The sequence below is a fragment of the Olea europaea genome, chromosome 13 (genome assembly GCF_002742605.1).
Source record: "Olea europaea var. sylvestris chromosome 13, O_europaea_v1, whole genome shotgun sequence".
In the NCBI taxonomy this organism is placed as follows: Eukaryota; Viridiplantae; Streptophyta; class Magnoliopsida; order Lamiales; family Oleaceae; genus Olea; species Olea europaea.
This window is the reverse complement of record NC_036249.1, coordinates 24395927-24417059: the sequence shown is the minus strand read 5'-3', so window position 1 is coordinate 24417059 and position 21133 is coordinate 24395927. Positions and strand designations below refer to the sequence as shown.

At 31.6% G+C, this 21133-nt stretch overlaps 1 protein-coding gene across 1 annotated transcript; it reads right to left on the bottom strand.

Moving 5' to 3' along the window:
- Nucleotides 1-5188: 5188 nt before the first annotated feature.
- Nucleotides 5189-14340, bottom strand: LOC111407972 (protein CHLORORESPIRATORY REDUCTION 6, chloroplastic). The gene is made up of 4 exons (XM_023037705.1): nt 14087-14340; nt 13630-13761; nt 13334-13548; nt 5189-5602 (listed from the first exon to the last, which is right to left on the bottom strand). The coding sequence occupies exons 1-4, from the start codon at nt 14304-14306 to the stop codon at nt 5414-5416; spliced, it is 756 nt and encodes a 251-aa protein (XP_022893473.1). The 5' UTR covers nt 14307-14340; the 3' UTR covers nt 5189-5413.
- Nucleotides 14341-21133: the final 6793 nt, after the last annotated feature.

Sequence of the window (21133 nt, the reverse complement as noted above, 5' to 3'; positions counted from 1 at the left end):
TGTAGTCGGATAGAACCGGCCAATGCATCATTTTATAGTTCATAAGGGAATTTGCTGCCATGTCGTTTTTCCTTAGTTAGGTGGAAGAGATGGATCCTTGAATTATAAGACTACTTCTTAAGCAAAACTATGGTTTTCAATTCTTGTCTTAAATTCTACACAAAGTAGTTTTTTAATGGATTAATGTGGTTTCCAATCCATTAAATTTAGATCTACTTATAAGCTGTTCCTTGTCACATTTTAGTTAAATATTTTCGTTACTTGTCTCATCAAAAGAAAAAAGTACAAGAAAACATCATTAGTTAATTCATTTGCTTTCTTAACTTATTACCAAGGGATGTTTGATGTAAATTTTTTTGATAATAGATTTTATGAAAAGTGATATTATTTTAAAAATATGTGATTAAAAAATAGGGAAAATTTTCGATTTACTTGTAAAATTATTTTATCGAAAGAATGTACTGTTGAAAATGAATTTGATGAATTTGATGAATAGTGAATTTTAAAGAATCCTATGTTTGGTTTAATTTGGTTTCTCCAAATAACATACTGCATGAACATAGGCTTATGCATGGGGCTATCTAGGCTTTAATTATATTTTACGAAATGGCCTGATTGAGGAAAAACTTAGAGCCTTATTAACTATGTATTATGTTTTAATATAGGGTTTTTTTTTAGGTTCACATTAAAACGAGGCATGGATGATTACTCTATATATATAAAATAAAAATAGAATATAAACTAATTTTGGATTTAATAGAGGATTTTAATTGAATGAACAGGGATGGATGGACAAGTCTACTAAGGAACAAGTCAAATTTTAAATTGAGTATTCTGAATCAAGAACTGAACTAGTACAAATTAAGATAAGACCAATTATCTTTTATGTCGGAGCGAGGAAAATGCATTTTTTTAGAGAAAGATAATAATTACGATAATAACATAAAACAATAAGGAAACACTTCAATCTTTCTTCCCCAACCCGCATCTGGAGTTAAAATGATATATTAACAGAATTTCATGTCATTTCCACAAATAAAATAGATGCAGTGTCTAAACAAAAACAAAATAAAAATTTTAATGACTAGGAAAAAAAAGGAAAAAGGAAAGAAAGTTATAAACTAAAATAATTAATGTGACATTTCATAAATTGAAGTCCATTTAAATACCACACCGAATATATTTTCTTATTGGCAATGCCATGTCCGCATAACCTATTGCTCCTGTTGGTCTTTATTATTTCACATTATAATTTTTTCTCTATATTATTTTTAATTACATAATCTTTCATAAAATAATATTATACGTAAATCGAAAACTTTTACTCATTTTTAATCACACATTCTCCATAAAAATATTATTCCAAAAATTATAATAACAAATAATGGGACCAAACGGGGCTGAATTGTTTGACATGAAACAATAAAATTTAGAGGAAATCAAATGCTCAAATGATTTAATAAGGTTTAACATGAAACTTCATTTTTATACGTTTATTTAATATTTAAAAATAATACTAATATTTTTATGTGCAAGTTCGTATTCATTAAAGATAAAAAATTCTAACAATAATATTTCTTTGTCTATAATCCAATTCGAAAATACAATGATCAGTAACACAAATACAAAAATAATTAGACATGGGGTCTAACAGAATATGAAACTGGAATAGATTTGGATTAGTATTATGATAGCAAATTAACTTAAGAATCCTCATTTTTTAGAGTAATAGGAGATAGAAAATGAAAATTTCATCAACCTTAAACAATATGTAGTAAAAATATTTTAACAAAGTACCATGAATGGTGAGATAGCTAGGGTTTCTCAAAATAGTACGAATTTTAGTACTATTTATTGTGGAAATTATTATTATTATTATTATTATAAATTTTGGGTTCACAAAGAGATTGTTTGAATGCTAAGATTTTATTAAGCCAACCATGCGCTGGGGTCACTAACAACTATGTATCTACAACTTTACTCCAACCCCTAACCCCCATAAAAAATAATTGAATCACAGTCGAGTAATTTGGAATGAGTCTTTATCATCAACAAGAGAAGAACATATATAATTTTTTATAATTTCTGAATTCCAATTTCATCTTGAGAGTTCAGAAACCATATGCTCAAACATTTTTTATTGGTTGCGAACCGTGGTGGAAGGGTTATGACATACTTTTCATATTGGTTACAACTACTAATACTTCATATTTTAAATTTATAATGAAATGCTTCTAGGTGAAAAGTTTGTGGAGAAACAAAACCAACATGAATTTCGTTTTTTGGTCTACGGTAAATCAAGTGTATGACGTTAAATGATCTCATTATGCATTTTTATAAAATGTTTGGTATGTTAAATGACAACTAAAAGTTATTTTATAATTCTCTGCATTTAATCTTGTCTCGTAAATATTTATAGTCAATCAAATAGATGGATCCTTTAAAATGAGTGATTTGCTCACACTCATTACTCACTTTTTTCTCTGACCTATCCCTCTTGTCCAATTAACTATAATTATATTTAAAATCTTATTATATTTAAACTAAACTATTATAATTATATTATTATTAATTGGCAACTGTTATTGTGCTGGGATAGAATGTAACAAATATTTTCTTTTATCCTTTTCCAAATTACACCATAAAAATTTATTAATATAGTTAAAAAAAAAAGATTCCTCTATTTTTTCTCTGCTAAGTGCAACCCCAAAAGAATTTATAATTATAAGAAGAGGAAAATAATATGTATTTTCATTGAATTGAGTTCAAGACATTCCTCAATCACAAATAAAAATGACATTTCAACGTATTTGGCAAACCCTCAATCTAGAATAATTCAAAAATGGAAAAATTAAATTTAAAGGATCATAGGAAGTAGAAAAATAATTATTTGACTTTTAACGTTATGAAATGTTATTTATATCTTAATTTCCAAGTTTTGAGGTACTATTGTTGAATAAAAAATTTAAATAAATAAGTTATTTTATTTTGAAAAATTCTCACATGATCCGATTGTGAATCATAGGTAAGCTTGGAAAAGAATACTGATATCTGAAGCAAACAATGAGTCTTGGCTTACATTTTAAAGCCATGAATTTATTGTAACTCGGAGGGTTTTACCTATGCAGATTAGGCTTGTTGTGTCACTGATAAGAGGTCTATTAGCGGGTATTGGGAAAACAAAAAGTAGTTGCTCGTCTTCGTACTTAGTCCATTCAACATAGCATCATTTCTTTTAAAAAAAAATTTGTATGACTTCTGTAAATAAAAAGGAAATTGCTCCACTTATAGAGGTCTGTTTTACATACAATTGACAGAATACTAACAGTCGCAGGCCCCAGCGTATTTTTTTCATGTGGGACCGACCCTTACAGTGAGGGGTCGGTAAATCCTTTATAAAAATTTGCTCTGTAATTTCCAAATAACAAATCATTTGGATTGTAAGTGAGGGAGCGCCGTAAAAACAACATTGAATCATGAATGAGTATAGATCTCTCTCATTCTAAAACTTTAAACTTTTAAATGAGATAGGCCCTTTGTCCATATGGTTAATTAACGTCATAATGCATATAAGATTTGAAATTATATCAAAAGGTATCAAACCAATTTTCTAGTGCCTTTATGACCTGACGTAGAGCTAAATGAGCTTCACCCGTGAATTCAAAATACCTTTGCATACAAAGTAGTCGGGTTTACAACTTTGTATCCCAAATGTATGTTGTTGAAGAATATATAAGAAGACTCGAAATTTTGCTGACCCTGTGCTTCATACTAGTACATGAACAATTACTCGTATCTTGTATAGAATATGAAAAATTAAAGGTCATATTTTGTTACCAATACAAAAGCAATACATAATAGTTCACACTAAGTTAACACTTAAAGTTATGTCCCCGAAGTTATAGGTTACATTAGCGTTACCATAAGAAGAACTCAAGTTAATTAATACAAAAAATAAAAAATGAAGCACGGTAGAATGAATTAAAGATTCTATTCATGTACATTCTTGAAGATAAGTGACAAACCCATGTGAAAATATAATTTCGTTGCTGCAAATTGGTCTGTGTTATGGCGATTTCCGATGGTCTTGGTGGTTTTGGAATTCTTTGGCGGCCGTGGAGATGAAGACAATTAGGGTTTTGGATTCTCTTGTTGCTTTAGGAATTATAGTGTGTTTAATTATGGGTCTATTCTCTGTAATAAATTTAGAATAAACAGATTCTATTCATGTACATTCTTGAAGATAAGTGACAAACCCATGTGAAAATATAATTTCGTTGCTGCAAATTGGTCTGTGTTATGGCGATTTCCGATGGTCTTGGTGGTTTTGGAATTCTTTGGCGGCCGTGGAGGTGAAGACAATTAGGGTTTTGGATTCTCTTGTTGCTTTAGGAATTATAGTGTGTTTAATTATGGGTCTATTCTCTGTAATAAATTTAGAATAAACATAAATCACTATTGATTGAGGTTAATAGTAGCTCATAATAGAGTGTAATTTGTGACCTTCAATGAGCTAGTCAAAACTGATTACTTAAACCCTCTAAATCAAGATTTAACTTGCTAATTATAGATTTGGATCTTGGATTGAGATCTATTGTCTCATTTCCTTACTTCTTTAGTTGTCTCCATTAAAATTCTGACACATCACTATATCGAATAGTGTTATCAAATAGTTAGATGACATTTTGATGTAACGGAAGGTTACAGGAAAGATGAAAAAATTTCACAAAGATGAAAAACTCACGATTTTTTTTTTATTTCTCTCAATCAATGTCGCCTCAAAGGACTTCCAATATTTTATATAGCAAAAACTCTAGGAAAATTGGGAAAAATTAAAAAATAATAATAATAAAGGATTTTGTTTTTCAAGAATGGAAAAAAATTGAGATGATAACTAAAATTGAAAGTCTGAGTCTTCAGGATTATTTTTCAACAAACGAAATTGAAATCCGAATTTATTTGATTGAGATATAACAAAAACAAAAATTACCTAAAAAGGAAAAAACAAGTAAACGAAGAAATTTGCCGGATATTGGCCCTGCATCAGGGGCGAGGCCGCTGAGTCTTGTTCATTGGCCCGTTTCCAAATTCCAATCAAATAACATGTGCAAAGGTGAGGTATCAAATACGTTAAATCTTGAGCTTGACTTTTCTCTAGTTAGAGTATTCGCCGCTTCACATAGTAGTATAACAAGAAATAAAGATTTCTATACCACATCGATCCCAACACACCTGTCCTTTAGAAAAATCAATCTCTTTTTCGTCCATAATATTTTAGAGAATTACATGAACAAGTGAGTTACATAGATATCTTTTACTGCACTTTTGTAAGAAAGGTAGCGGTCTTAATAAAGATAAGACTAGACTTTCGAATGTCGATCCATTAATCTTAGTTTTATGATGAAGTTGGGATTTACTTGTCAATGAAATCAAAGAGTTCATCTCCAATACCAAATCCAAGCATTCTGGCCATGTCTTTAGTCTTCAATCTTGGCATTGGTATGTCATTTTCCTTCAACCATGAGTACACAATAAAAACTTTCTGCATAATGAACAATTCCAGTGCCTCCGGGTTAAATACGACTCCCATTCTCATACTCATCTGCCATAAACACTCGGAGTTAAAAAACTTGTAACGTGTATGTTGAATTTTCACCTTCTCTCAAGACTTTATCGCCACATGCATACCATTTTTTTCATTTTTTATTTTAAATTAAAGTGGCTGAAAGAAGAATCGAAACCATTAATCTGGTGTTGGCACTAACCAACGTTGCCTACATACAATTGGAGATGTAGGTGAAGACAAATCTCTGTAGTAATGAGTTAATCCCAAGAACTTCATAAACAACTACATTGTCTGAACGTTCATATTTGACAAAGCTTAAAGTTATAATTTAAGCCCGTTTATTAGCACATTTCGCAGTACCCACAGCTTGTAAGTACTTATAGACACTTCCAAACGAAATATTTTCTTGTGCACAATGCAGGTCGATATTATTGGAAAATATGGATAATGGGTCGCCCATGTGGGGTGACCCGACCCATAGAATTTTAAAAGGGTTGGAGGGAGTGGTTTGAATTTAGAATTCAAACCCATAACTCCCAAGTAACCACTTGAAACTTCCATTTAGAAGTTATGGAAAAGAAGGGGAAAATGCAAGACATGAGAAAAATTGTGAAAAATTCGTATGGAAATTCACCTCAAAATTGGAAAGTTCCTAGAATCACATTTTTGACATGAAATCTCACAAGAAATGACACTTAGATTGTGGATAATAACCCCCTTCCATTATGATCGGGATTTGGACCATTGGAGTACAAGAAAATGCAGATTTTAGAGATTTGAAGGCAATGTGATTCAACCACATAAAGATCTTGAAATTCATCATTTCAAGTAAGTTTGTTAACTCGAAATTCATATCAAAACATGCTAAGATTTTCCTACATTGGTATCAGAGCCATAAGGTTGAATTCCTTGCTGTAATTCATGCTTAATTATGCCATTACACGATAGAATTGGATTATGAATCTTGTATGCAAAGTTTTGAAACCTTATGTGGTATTTAGTGGCATCATTTGATAATTTATTGTCATTTATTCGTTCATCTTCATGCAGTAAGATTAGTATGGTTAGAAAGGTCTTCTCATAAGCTTTCCAACCATATAAAGAACTCAAATTTTGGACTTAAAATGAAGAAGTTATGAGTTTTTGAAATTTGAATGATAATCTGAATTCTAAGCGTGAAACTTGGTAAAATCCTGAAATTTATCACGTGATAACTTTTTATACATTAAGTTTCATGCTGCCCATTTGGTATGATTGGATAGATCTTCTCAAGACCTTTCTAATGATATAAAGATCATTAATTTTGGGCTTGAGACGAGAATGTTATGCCCTCCCAAAGTTTAGATGAAAATTCGTCTTTTTAGTGAAAATTTGTAGAATCAGAAACTTCATCAGATGATAACTTCTTCCACATTGTGTTTCATGATCCCATTTAATATGGTTGGATGGATCTTCTCGAGACATTTCCAACAATATAAAGAGCATAAATTTTGGCCTTGGAATGAAGAAGTTATGACCTCCCGAAATATTGATAAAAAATCGAAAAATTATGTTTGTTTGTTTTTTTTTAAAGATGAACAATACTTTTTTTCCCATTTTTTAGTCTCGATCGTATTTGTTTGGGTCCAGAACACAATCTTAAAAGTTGATATTGTGAAATCTGACCACACAGATAAACTCAGTAACGTTAAAATTGATTAGAGTGGCGAATTAATTTTTTTTCATTGAATAAGCGCCGCGGATTGGTGTGTAGTGGGTGTTCAATGCCCCTTTTTTTTATTAAAAAAAAAGGTTAAAAGTTGGAATGTCAAATAAAATTATCGTTTGACTTTTTCAAATTAATTTTAGAAAATTGCAAACTGGTTTCTCAAATATTCTTGATTTTTATGTGCAATTAAAATTAATTTTCAGATAATCAAATTTTTTTTTTTGGACTCGATTAAATTCTAATTATTTTATTTATTTTTATTTTTTTTTTATAAAAATCGAGAATATTTGTTAAACAGTATTTGCCTAGTGAGGTTTCATTTTTAAATGAAAAATACTCCGAAGGTATTTAAAATACCGCATTATATATACGTTCATGAGTTGTGTGGATCTTAATTAGGCTGTGTGATCCATTGTGACTTGTTTTCAATTTTTCGTGCTTGATCAAATATGAATAGATCTATGCACATTTATAGCATCCTTAGAAGGAATGCTAGAAAATCAAAGGCTATGAAACTTATTGAAATGTTCTATACTTATCGATATAAATGAATGTATTTGGAACATGACCTATCGAGGAACACATAAATATTTTGGGATATAAGTTTTTGATGACAAGCAGAATATAATTATTCTAATGTCACTTCCCAATTATTAGGATTGTGTTGCGATCGACATTTAGATGAGATTGAGAATTTGTAAAATAAAACTTAAACAATGTTAGTTTTATTTTTGAATTATAATTGAAGTTATCTTCTGAAAGAATTAATTTGTTATATTATGATGCATGTCATGATTGGATAAATGTGCATATTTATGTTTTTATTGCATATTATGAAATTATCTAATTGAATACATCATGTATTGTTATAAATGCTAGGGTAAGTAGAATTAGTGAGATTCTTACTTAGACCTATTGATTGTCAGTTGAGTGATAGTTCGGTGATTGGAAGATTTAGAGAAAATATCACCAAGAACTATTTGATTCATCAACTGAGTGGGAGTTCTGAAGTTGGAAAAATTAATGTGATTCTCACTTAAAAGCCATGGAATTTTGCATTATTAAATTAAGTTTATGATAGTGAAACGATAGGACTACGCGATGATTGGGAACATAGTGAACTTTCGACTCTGTGCCTAACGTTGAACTATCGTAGATGTTAATTTGCGTTAATGCAAAATTAAATATGTGCATAAATGGACATTGATTAAGAATAATATGTCTCTAAAAATCTGACAGATCATGACATCAAAATCTATAAAAGTTAATTTTAATAAAGGTAATATACTAAATGCGATGACATTTGGCATGATAAGATTTTACATGTACTAGAAGGACATGATGCTTTAGAGAGCATCAACCACGTAATAGAAGACCTTATGTAGGTCATACTACTCTAGAGAATAAAGATCAGAATCGAATTTAGTCGAGTACGAGAAAATGTGAATTTTAGTACTCGAGCATTTAAATTGTTAAGTTATGTTATAAATGATCTTTTTTTTTCAAATGTGACATAGTTGGTGGTTAGTTTAGTGTTAACATTTTCATTGGTCACATTAATTTTAGATGAGTAGTAAGTTCAAATTAGCCTCTTCTTAATATATGGAATTTTGAAGGTTATTATGACTTACAAATTGAAGTGTTAATTTTTTTCTATTGATACTACCCGCTATGTGAGTTAAAAGACGTGTGACTTGATGTTGCTAAATCTCGAGGACATGCTTGTGTAGCAATGTCCTAGCTTGCATAATATTTTGAATTTTAAGCATTAAATGAGCTAGAACAAATGCGGGATAGATGTGGGAGATTGGTAAAGGGACCAACACGAACTATCAGATAGTAAGTGAATGAATGTGGTTTTGGTAGATGATCAATATTATAAAGGTTCAAGTACTTCAACTATACGATTTGAATCTATTAGCTCGAAAGTGGTTAAATTAAAAGATATTGCACTTGAATATATTCCTCTTAGTGCTGTTTACGTGTCAACACTATACATGTTGGATCTTATCTTGTGTGGATAGTGGATTCAAAGGTTAGAAACCAATTTTATATGAGATCAAAAGGTATATTATTCTATTGTCGAGTCTTTGACTTGATACAAAGTAGATATATACAAATAATAAAGATGGAGTAGATGTTTATATGACTAATACTGAAATCTAGTATTGCAAAGTGGAGAAATTGACATCCTATTTGATATTAAGATAATATCAAAGACTTCACTAAATTTGATCTCAGTTATTGTTCTTCTAAGAGTGGTTTCTTACTTGAACTTATGCGTGGTATTTCTATTCGTACTTACAGTGGTGATGTTTATTATGGTTCTGGATATTTGTGCGATTGTTTGAGGTTTTGAGTTGAGAAAACCATTCAAAACTGTAAGAGCTAAATTTTCGTAGAATAAATCCATCCAAATTTCTTTGCGGACTGTGATTAAAAGAGATAGAGATGAAACTTTACTTTTCATTACATTTATAAATGGATTCACGCATTTCAGATATGCCTCTGATTTTCTTAAATTGAAGATATTGTACTGGTTTAGACTTTTATGAAGTCGAGTAGAAAATCAGATTATGGAAGTGAAGATTTTAAGAACTGTTTGACAACATGAATCTCTATCACGAGATATCAATGATCTATGTAATGAGAGGAACTCTTATTGGATTGACTATTCTTTAATATCCAATAATTATATGGTGTCTTGGATTGAAAGAATGAAATATTGCTAAATATGATGACTGATGAGGTTCAACATATGTAGTACAATTTACGTATTTGCTTTTGGAAATACCGTTGGCTAACTACAACATATCAATTAATGGAGTTTTTTCAATGTTGGTACCTTCATAATATATAAGTTTGGACACGTAAATAATCTAATGTGGGTTATCATAGACTCTTAATTGATTATATATGTTCTCGATAATGAGTATGGGAACTTGCTAAGAACAAGATGTGTCTCAATGACATACATGTAGTCTAAAAAGGTACTTAAGTGAAATTTTTGGATGGATATCGAGTCATAAAATATGACATTTGACATTTTTTCCAATAAGGGAGAAAAAGATTGGAGAACATCATTGAAATTGATATTATATGTATTGATGAATCAGTTTTGAATATATAAGAGATGATTCAAACTTCTAATTCAAGTGGGAGTAATCTGTTTCCAAGTTGGACTTATCTATCCAAGTGGGAGCCATATAAGAACTGTCTAATTTCAATAATTCTTGGTTCCAAGTTGGATCTAAGAGCTAGTTCAGAAAATCAAAAGAAAATTTTTGAGAAAAGTAATGGAAGTCAATATATGGAGAATATAATTTCAACCTAATCTGGGATATGGTGAAAGTTCTATTCGGACATTATGTTTACTGATAATATTTAAGTTCTTGAAAGTTAGTGAAAGATTAGTGAGTTTCTGATAGATAAAGCTCATTTTTAAAAAGGTTATACTCAATGTGAGTGCATTGAGTTGAATAAATTTTTTCATAACGATGGGATTCGCTTCTGTACATCAATGCTAGCCGTGATGGTATGTTTAAATTTAGAGTTACACCAAATCGACTTAAAGACTGTATTTTTATTCTCAATTGAGAAATGATTAAAGATATCAACATGAATCGATTTTTAGATTTCATGTTAAAGACTTTTTTTTGTATAGTGGTAACTTTACAATTACACACATGGTCAAATACAGTCATCTCGACAATCGTACTTGAGTTTTTAATAGGGTTAAATCTAGTATAAAAATTTTGTCATATAGGCGAAAATTACTGTATTTGTGAAAATTCTGATGATAGGTTGTAATTCTAACTTTGATATTGATGACATTGAATTGGCTAAGCATGATAAGGAGTGTATAGAGACCATTTTGAAATGGTTGTCCTCAATTTTTGAGAGAAAAGATATGTGTTTAGTAAATTGTATGATTTGTGCTAAGAATACTTTTCGTATATTCTTATTCTATTATAAGAGTTTTATACTATAAATGCTCATGTGGAATTGCAACTGTGACCATATAAGTCTTCATAAATATCCAAAGATTTCATAAGTGTACAAAGAAATATCCAGAGAACCATATCTAGTACGATTAAGAATTAGGAGATAGAAGTATACTATGATATATACTTTTCCTAACAATGATCATGCCATGGATCTAATCAATAGGTTGTTATGTATATCTTGGCAGCTAAAGAAATTGTTTGGTATAGATGTATTGAGTATCTAATGATACTAGTTGAGAATATGAGATCTATGATAATTACGCAACTATCTTATATGTTAAGATCTCAAGTATCAAAATAGAACCAAACACTTAATGGTAATTATGTGAGAGACATTAGCAAAGAAAGTGCCTTTGCGATATATCTGTGTAAATGATGATATGTAATCATCATACTTTGAAGATGTCTAAAGATATATTTGTTAATAATATGGAATCTCTAGAATTTCATAGAATATGATACTTGATATATCAGACAAACTCTTGATTGACTTTTGTATGCCCATAGATGAACGATTTTGAGTTCATGTGTAATCTAATGTTGGGATTACAAGATAAATGATTTGTATACACATATAAAGTATGTCGAACGGGTTGAGATTGACTTACTCACACAAGCAATTGCCTCAGACGTTTTAAGATGTGCTGAGATGAGACACAATGATCATGTTGTGTACATGATCCAATCGCCTTGATAGTGATCATTTTGTTTACATGATCCAGTCACTTTGATAAGGTATCAAGATGATATTACAACAAGTAATCGAAATGAATTTCGCTATCCATTAAACCCGTTTAGTAGCCAGATCGAGTTCTCGATTTGAGAATGCCTGGAGGAATGAACATAAGGAGAACTCAAGTTAAGTATCGAGGAATACTTGAACTATGATTTGTACGATGTTATTTGTTTACAAAGAATATGACATACACCCTAAGAAAGGGAGAAAACATTGTAGTACGTGTTTCATACCGAGTGTGCTTTTACGACCAATATTGGGTAAATGAGTGAATGGATCCCTGCTTCCTCATTGTATGAGACCCTGAGGTTTATGTAACCTCATATATGTCCGTATGACTTTTGACTGTTTCTTAAGGTTTTATTCCAGTGTTGCTACTTTAGCATGTTGCCAATGACTATGATTGATTCAGTTTGATGGGGCATGTCTAGGAAAGCAGCTAATTTAAAATCGAAGGATTCAAGTAGGAAAGGAAAACTATTTTGACCAACATTTATATTTGTATTCACCGGCCGGACAATTGTGTTTAACCATTTGGGGTATAGAATGCAATTGTGAATACAATGATATGATGCAGAGTTCAAGTATGTTCCACAAATACTCGAGGGATCGAAAATACTTGAATTAATGTTGGAAAATGAGTTTGGGACATAGCGAGATGTGATGTTCCTCCTCTAGTAGAGCTACTATATATCCCTAACAGGTTTATAGTACCGTGAGCTTTAATATTACTCGTTGGTCGCACGATCTATTTTCCGTATGAATCTTTGTGAGATAGATCTGGAGAAGGATCTAAGGTGTGACATTTGTTGTCACTTGTGGTTCGGATCAACCCCATCATGTGCGAGTGGGAGATGTTGGAAAATATGGATAATGGGTCGCCCATGTGAGGTGACCCGAACCGCAAGATTTTAAAAGGGATGGAGGGAGTGGTTTGAATTTAGAATTCAAACCCATAACTCCCAAGTAACCACTTGAAACTTCCATATAGAAGTTATGGAAAAGAAGGGGAAAATGCAAGACATGAGAAAAATGGTGAAAAATCCGTATGGAAATTCACCTCAAAATTGGAAAGTCTCTAAAATCACATTTTTGGCATGAAATCTCACAAGAAATGATACTTAGATTGTGGATAATAATCCCCTTTCATTATGATCGGGATTTAGACCATTGGAGTACAAGAAAATGCAGATTTTGGTGATTTGAAGGCAAGATGATTCAACCACACAAAGATCTTGAAATTCATCATTTCAAGTAAGTTTGTTGACCCGAAATTAATGTCAAAGCATGCTACAATTTTCCTACAGATACGATACCTGGTGAGGCACGAGCATAGCTGCATATCGTGCGAGCTCTCCTGCTCGCCAGTCCAATACAACAGGGAGCCATGGATACACAGCATCCAGTCGAATGAACCACAACCTTATATCAGGGAATTCAGATAGCTCTCGAGGATCATATTCATCTTCTCTAGTGTAATTGATCGTAAATCCAATAGTACGTTCCAATAATTCCTTTGGATTAGCATTTTCTGCAAGAAAATCAGCCAATGTAAGTATACCATATCATTCAAATGTTTCCACATTAGTCCTTTTCTCTTTTCTTTTTTTACCTGATAGAGGTGAGGTTATTCCAGTTGCACTCTCAAAAGGGGCTAAGTCAAGACAACGAATAATATCATTATCGATTACTACTTCATACCGGCCTTCTGTTGGGGGCATTGGTGGTGCTGCTTTCTCTATGTCTGAGTTCAAGAAAAGAAATTTCAGATCAGAAATGTCTTAAAGACTTCTTCAGTCGCTAACTTGTTCTTACTAGTGATATTAATTTATTTTTCTGTACTAATATGTTTCCTACACAAGTATTCTAGTAATAACGTCTTTGCGAAGATCTCGTCATCCAAGATGAACAAAAACAAACTAAGTCTTGTTCCCAATAGTCGAGGTCGGTTATAAGAAATTTTTTATACATACGCTGTAATTCCTTTAATTCATTCTACATCGCTATCATCCTACTTATTTTACCCTTAAAACGAATAACAAATAATGAAGAGAAGAATCGAACCTTACCATTTTCATCATCATACAGGGAGAGATCGTAGTTCCCAGAAGGATTAAATGCGACTCCAGCAGCAACTTGTCTTTGTTGGTGTTGAATTGTATGTAACTGTATGGAAGAAACAGGAGATTCTGAGGTTGATTTGCAGTAAATCCATGGAGTTGAAGAGGGAATGTTAATGGACTGTTTGAGTGGAGAAGAAAGTGGATAAAGAGGTCTTATGGTAGCCATTGGATGGAAAAGAGGCCCTTTGTGAATTGTGAGTGACAGTTAATATAGTTTTGTCTGGTCATACATTCTCAGTCTATCTCTTCTTCGTCGTGCGCTTGAGTTCGATATCCTATTGGAAAGCCCAATAGCCCAATAAGCAATGCATACAAGAAGAAGAAAAGGGTGGTTAAAAACTGATAAAAATCGTAACTTTCATAAATATATGGTTAAAATTGAACTTTCACTTATTGAAAAGTTGATAAACTTCTAACACTAGTTTTATCAAATAACACTGTGTACAATCCTGTTCATAATCTATTTGAACATGATACTCAAATATGCAATTAAAAAAGAGTAACTATATACACACCACATTTTTTTATTTTTAATTTCTTGCACCATATTTTAATGACATGAATTCTCAATCTATTCATTATAGCATTTAGGTCTCTAATGATTTTTCACGTCATTCTTATCCTCAAACTTTTCACTAATTAACACATTTTATGTTTGGTAACGGTTTTATGTCTAAAAGTTTGTTAAAATGATATACAATAACTTATTTTTTCATCATAGTAAAAATAGACAAATAAAAAATGCGAAAATTTATTTTTTTCCTCATTTCAAAGTACAAAAACAAAAAATTTTGATAAAAATCATCGTCAAGGACGAGATGCACTAATTAATAAAAGGTTAATATAATAATTTGATGAAGAAAGTTAAGAATAATAGCTACAATGAGCAAAGTTTGAGGAGCTTAACTGCAATGAAAATGTGATGTATCAAATAATAATTGTGGTGGCAATATGACCCTCTTAAATTTTAAAAATCATTCAAATTACTTATTTTTAACTTAAATTGTTCAGGCCATTCGTACGTATTTGTTACTAGTCTTTGTCGTGGTACCATTACTCTTAACCTTATATTTTTAATTGGGGGAGTGGGTAGAGAGCCAAATGGAGTCGCTGGCAATCCAGGTTCAACTCAACCCAATAGGCGAGCATGGTTCGGCTTGACCCATGGGCCCGAGCATTCAATTTTTTAAGGCATATATATATATATATAGGGAGAGCCCACAAATCTTCATTTTACTTTCTACAAATTGATTGCTCTTCATGGAGTAGGATTAAAATTTTTAATTATCAACACTTAACCCTCGAAAGATCCGTCCGCAGATGCATTGATGAAGACTCTCTCTCAACAATAGTCTTAACTTTCTACATGCCAAGATTTATATTATTTATAGAACCACAATCTTGTGGGCGGTGTGAAGAAAAGTTCACTTGGTAGTCTCAAATCCTCTCACTCATGGGACAAATATTCTAAAACTATTTTCATCTAGTATCGTCTTTAATTGTAGAATTTAATGTATATTGTCGTACTTTAATTGTAGGATGATTCGTATAATATAACTACACTCTAAAGTAGGAGAGTAACTTGTGGGAGGATAATAATTCATCCCAATTGATATTAATTATCATTTAGAAAAAAAGTGACAATGAAGAATGTATTTGCAATTATTTTAATCCGGCAGAAAGGCCTATTGTTTCCATAATACAAACTATATTCCCTGTATAATTTAAATTGAATCAGCATTGTCCGGTGATGTGTCGACCTTCGGTTACTCTGCCGATACTATGAACTGAATAATATGAAATAAATAATTTCAACTCCGAGATTAACCCTTGGTTAGAGCCTAGCCTGAAGGTACCATAAAACAAAGGTTTCCTCAAAAATAGCGATAAAAAATTAAAATAAATCATACCATTAATTTCGTAATTAGTGCTTACTGAGTTGTATTGTTTGTCTGTCAAAGTTTATAGCAAAATCCTCTCCACAATTTTAGCAGAATTTTTTTTTACTAGTGCAGTGGTTGTGGATTCATTTTGCCATCTTTAATTTCCCGAGTTTCCTCGTAGATGTCTTGTCTTTTCTCTATTTCTATTATGTGAGTCAAGGTTTCCTTTTTATTATTCATTTATATTTTTGGTGTTTAGGTTCTTGTTTTCTTTATCAAGTAACTTTGAATAAATGATTTACACTGTTTACATAAGAGCATCTCCATTTCCAAGACGTGGAAACTCCATTAGACATGTTAACCCGCCAATTACTCAAGCAATGAGAGAGAGAGAGAGAGAGAGAGAGAGAGAGAGATGAACCACACCATCTTGCTTCAAAAGTTAAAAGAAAAGCATGGAAATATTGAAAATATCAGAACCTGGTGTAGCCCTTCATTAGGAATGGCTAGACGAGTAGTCTATGATTTGGTGCTTATGAAGGAAAAATGATCAATTCAATGGAGTGAGCTTGCTGCCGCCTGGATATAGAGATAAAAGGCAGATGGTAATTTGAAGCATGATACCACAAACAATAACAATAATGCTAAATCTTTTAGAGCATTGAAAGGTTTAGGCACCATAAATTAGTTGTGTTTAACTAATGAAGCAGGTCAAGGAGCATACCAAAATAAATAATTGCAATGTTTCAAAAAACACAAAGCATAACTAAACGATAAGGTCAAGTTTTAAGCTTTTAAGAGCATAAGCGTAAAAAAATATTAAGTATCAATTATTATTTTTATATTTAAGCAACATGAAATTTTATAACAATTTTGAGACAAAATATTCACAAAATCTAAACAACGTAAAATCTTACTTTTGCCAATTAAACCAAAGTTTGGTACATATCTTTTGAATCTAATTTTTTTTTCTTAAATTTATTTTCAAATACACATTCTTTTAATATTATAGTTTTGCATGTGGGCTCGTGATCTTTTTCTTTTTTCCTATTTATTAACCACGTATTCTCAAAAAAGAATATTTTTTCACAATATCTATTCTCAAAATTGTTATATCATGAATTAGACTGTGTGTACAAGGGAGGAGTTCACACAGAACCCCTCTCGAATACTCACATGGATGAGTCCCTAGTAAGTAAAATATTACAAAAAATACCTACTGTGTTGTGGAGACACACCACACAATCCTTATATTATACTATCCCAAGTTTCAAATCTTTACAAGTATGTAACCCTAAATTTGATTTGGTCAACTTTGTCAACCAGTTGACTGGCTTGTTCAAATATTAAGTTTCCAATACTTGGTGCTGAGCACTCCAACTAGTTACTAGTATATATCTGCAATATTGGTATAGTCTTAGTCTTTGACCTTTTTATGACACATATGATTATTTTCTTACTACAATACTTTGCTAATGAAGATTAGGTGAAACAATAGAAGAATAAAAATTAGTAACACAAATAAGTCTTGCAAGATTTGACATAGATTCATTCTCAATCTAATCACTATAATTGTTAGGATTCCTTTTTCTATGACCGGCCCTCGAGAGTATAATGTTTTGCTACCACTTAAAAGCTTCGAGTGGTATATGTTGTAAGAATTCATTAATTGTGTAAGGCAAATATTATACACGTACATAATCAAACTTTAGTTTTAAAAAAAAATTGATTCTAGCAATCCGTAAAACCAAATGAAAACAAAGTATAGATGGAGGTAGCCTCAAGGACCACCTCAAAGGGCTCGACCTTGAACAGCCTCAAGGTGACTTGCTCTACCGTGCCTAGCTATGTGTCGTAATGACTCTGCCATTATGTAACATCACTTCCTATATTTTCTCAAAAGTTAACACTCATTATTGCATGTGGAACTTTAAGTGACCCTATTTTTTGATTTGGTCAACTTCGTCAACTAGAAGAATGGCTTCTTCAAATATATGATTTTCGGTTCTAGGTGTAGAATATACTAGTTGAATAAATTTCTTTCAAGGTATGGCAGGGTGATCAAAATAGACCAGTATATGACTGAAACCTCAATCCTCCTAGTCTTTAACATATTATTTTATAATTAAAATTTTGTACTAAAGGAAAATATTATGTACAAGAAAAAGTATAAACAAGATATGGTAAAAATTTAACGATAGTAAAATGTAATATGAAATTTGTATTCAGTATTCGCGTCACGAAACTATAGCCCTAGTTACTCGCTTCATGCGCGTACATCTAGGTTGGCAAGTTGTAACCGCAGACATAACTATTCGTCTTTTCCGTTGATCTCCATTCTTTTCAAATGGGTGAAAGTCCGATCCATCAGAGACCTTCTGATGTGATCCAGGAGCCGCAAGCAACCAAATCAAGTCCAACGTCAAACCCGAGGAAAGATCCATTTAAAGTCGAAGGTGGACCTATGACACGAGCAAGGACAAAGCAAGTGAAAGAGGCGATGAGATTACTTGTCAAGACAACCATCGATGAAATCATGTTCAGGACTCAAAATAGGACAAGTTTCGTGCTCAGGTTGAAGGCCGAAATCAATTGGATCAACACGATACAAGCAGTCGAAGATGGAGCTAGAGAGAAGAACCATGCGACCGCATGGTTAAAACCGTTCTGCAGTCGCACGGAGTGAGACAGGGAGTTATTCGGGATTTTCGAATGTTCCATGCGGCCGCATGATTTTACACCATGCGACTGCATGGTTAAAAACTTGACGCGTTTTTTTTATTTTTTCGCGAATTTCCTATTTTTGATAGAATTTGATATTTAGTAGATTTCTTACCATATTTGAAATATTAGGCACGTTTTTACCTAATTTTTTAGACCTAGTATAAATACTATTTTATTTTTAATTGTAAGAACATTTTGAATTTATTCGTAATTTGAGTGGTTATATTGCTTTCAACTCTTGTTCTACAATTGAACAATTCAAGAAATTATCAAGATTTAATCTTGTAGCGTTCAAATCAACTTGGTGAGATTCTGAATTTTTGTGTAATCAAGAGGTCCGCATATCGTCGACGATTCAAGTTGCTTGGTTCCAGATCTATTGAATTTAATCCAAAACCTTGCTTTGACTTTCTTGGGAAGATTTCAATCTTGTTCATGGGTTCCGTAGCGTTTGCCTACGCGGGTTCACATCACCTTCTCTTTTCATTTTGCTCTTGCTGCCATGACAAAAAAAATACCATACTACCAGAGAAATACCAATCGAAATGAAAAGCACAGGTTTCAAAATTGCACAACTCAAGAATATCGCACAATAGTGTTTGTAAGTGAAAAAGCAAATGTTCAAAAAAAATTCTTTGGGTTTAGAATTTTTTTTTTTTATATATTAGAAGGGAAAGTTAAATTCAAGTAGACGATCTTAAAATACATCCTAACAACATTTTGATTTTTTAACACTTCAATTGCCGCAAACCGCAAACGTTAAACCGGCAGCTATAGAACCCTTTTAAATATATGATTTTAGCTATGCTCAAATTATCTTCCAAATTTAAGGACCGATCTAAACAATTACGAACTTACAAATATTATAGGATAAATCCTTCTTGCATGGTAGATCATGTTATAGAATATACATTACCCAAATAATTTCTTATAAAGAAAATTTATTACATGTCACAATCACAAAAAATTAACATTTTTAAGAATCTTCAATTATTGACCAGACTTTGTCAAAGTCGAGCCACCAATTAGGGTTTTATACCCTCCATAAATCTAGGAGACTTCCTCCCAATCTCCATGCGATCACAATTTAATACTCAATTATTGAAAGTGTTCAATGCATTGAAAGGGAATATGGCCCAAGATTTTGGTGTAAATAAGCGACTTTATTTGGGGCTCAGAATCGTTTTGAATTTTTATTATAATAAATAAACAAACATTTAATTAAATTGCTGCATATGCCTTAGACTTTTCATGTTGATATTCCATTATAGAGAATAGTCGTGCCCCTCAATTGTAGATACTAAAAGTATTAACGTTATTTTCGTGTTTAAAGGATTCAACTTTTGAATAAAGTTACTAATCTATGAATAACGTGTTTGCATAATTTGTCTGCGTAAATATAATCATATGCATACTGAAATATGAAGTAAACTTATATAGAAAGTAATCACATTTTTATCACTATTTCAAATTTTATGAGAACCACTGTTGTCTTAATCGTGGTCGTGTAATAAGCTAAGTACCACAATGATTGTTTTTTGATCAATATCATTTTTTTACTATATCTATCCGATATTAAAAAAATCTTATTTTAATCTTTTATGAAACAAATAGAAAGAATTTTTCAACCTAAAGCAATTTTCAAAAACAATAATTTCGGAGAATACTTTAATAATCAAACTATACTATGATTTTTTTATCTATTAAATCAGATAAATATAAGTAGAATAGTTGATAAATTCTTGTCTCTTGTTTTTTCTTAAATCATGACTATGTCATAAAATCATATTTATCATCACCAATCCATCCGAATTGACATGAATCTCAATGATCAAGAATTGATGCAGTAAGCAACTATAAAACAAAAAGATTTCTTTTAGGAATTGTTTCTTCAGAATATGAATTTCAAATAAGTCGTATCTTGCTCAAACCTATAAATAGAGCTAAAGTAGCCCCCGGTGTATAGTCTAGTGGTGCAAAAGGCAGGAGTGAGGTTATCTCACGCCTTGCTGGCAGTCGCAGTATAGGGGTTCGATTTCTGAAATATGGAATTGAACTCCTTGTAGGCGCAATGTATAGGCAGCTCTTGTTTCCTGGCTTGTTGGGGCATATCCCGCGATTTACCTTCCTTACAAAGTTCTAGAGGCGGGGCGGGGCGATGGAGGCCCTCAAGGTTGGGGTTCAACCTTTATAAATAGAGTTGAAGTTATAATTAAAGCCGCTAATAAAAAATGGAAATTACTTGTTATAGTAAGCATGATTGAGCTTATAAATAAAATATGTTATTTTTATACATATGTTTAAAAAGTACTTAACTAATTTTCTATTTTTGTAGAATAAGAAGGTACACAAAAATACCAATTGAATCGATTTGTTCATGCAGGTT

Coding starts and splice junctions, on each gene's coding strand:
- LOC111407972 (XM_023037705.1), bottom strand. CDS start 14,306: ATGGCTACCATAAGACCTCTTTATCCACTTTCTTCTCCACTCAAACAG. Junction 13,549..13,629: donor AATAACCTCACCTCTATCAG/GTAAAAAAAGAA, acceptor ATTTTCTTGCAG/AAAATGCTAATCCAAAGGAA. Junction 5,603..13,333: donor CTATGCTCGTGCCTCACCAG/GTATCGTATCTG, acceptor TGTTTATGGCAG/ATGAGTATGAGAATGGGAGT.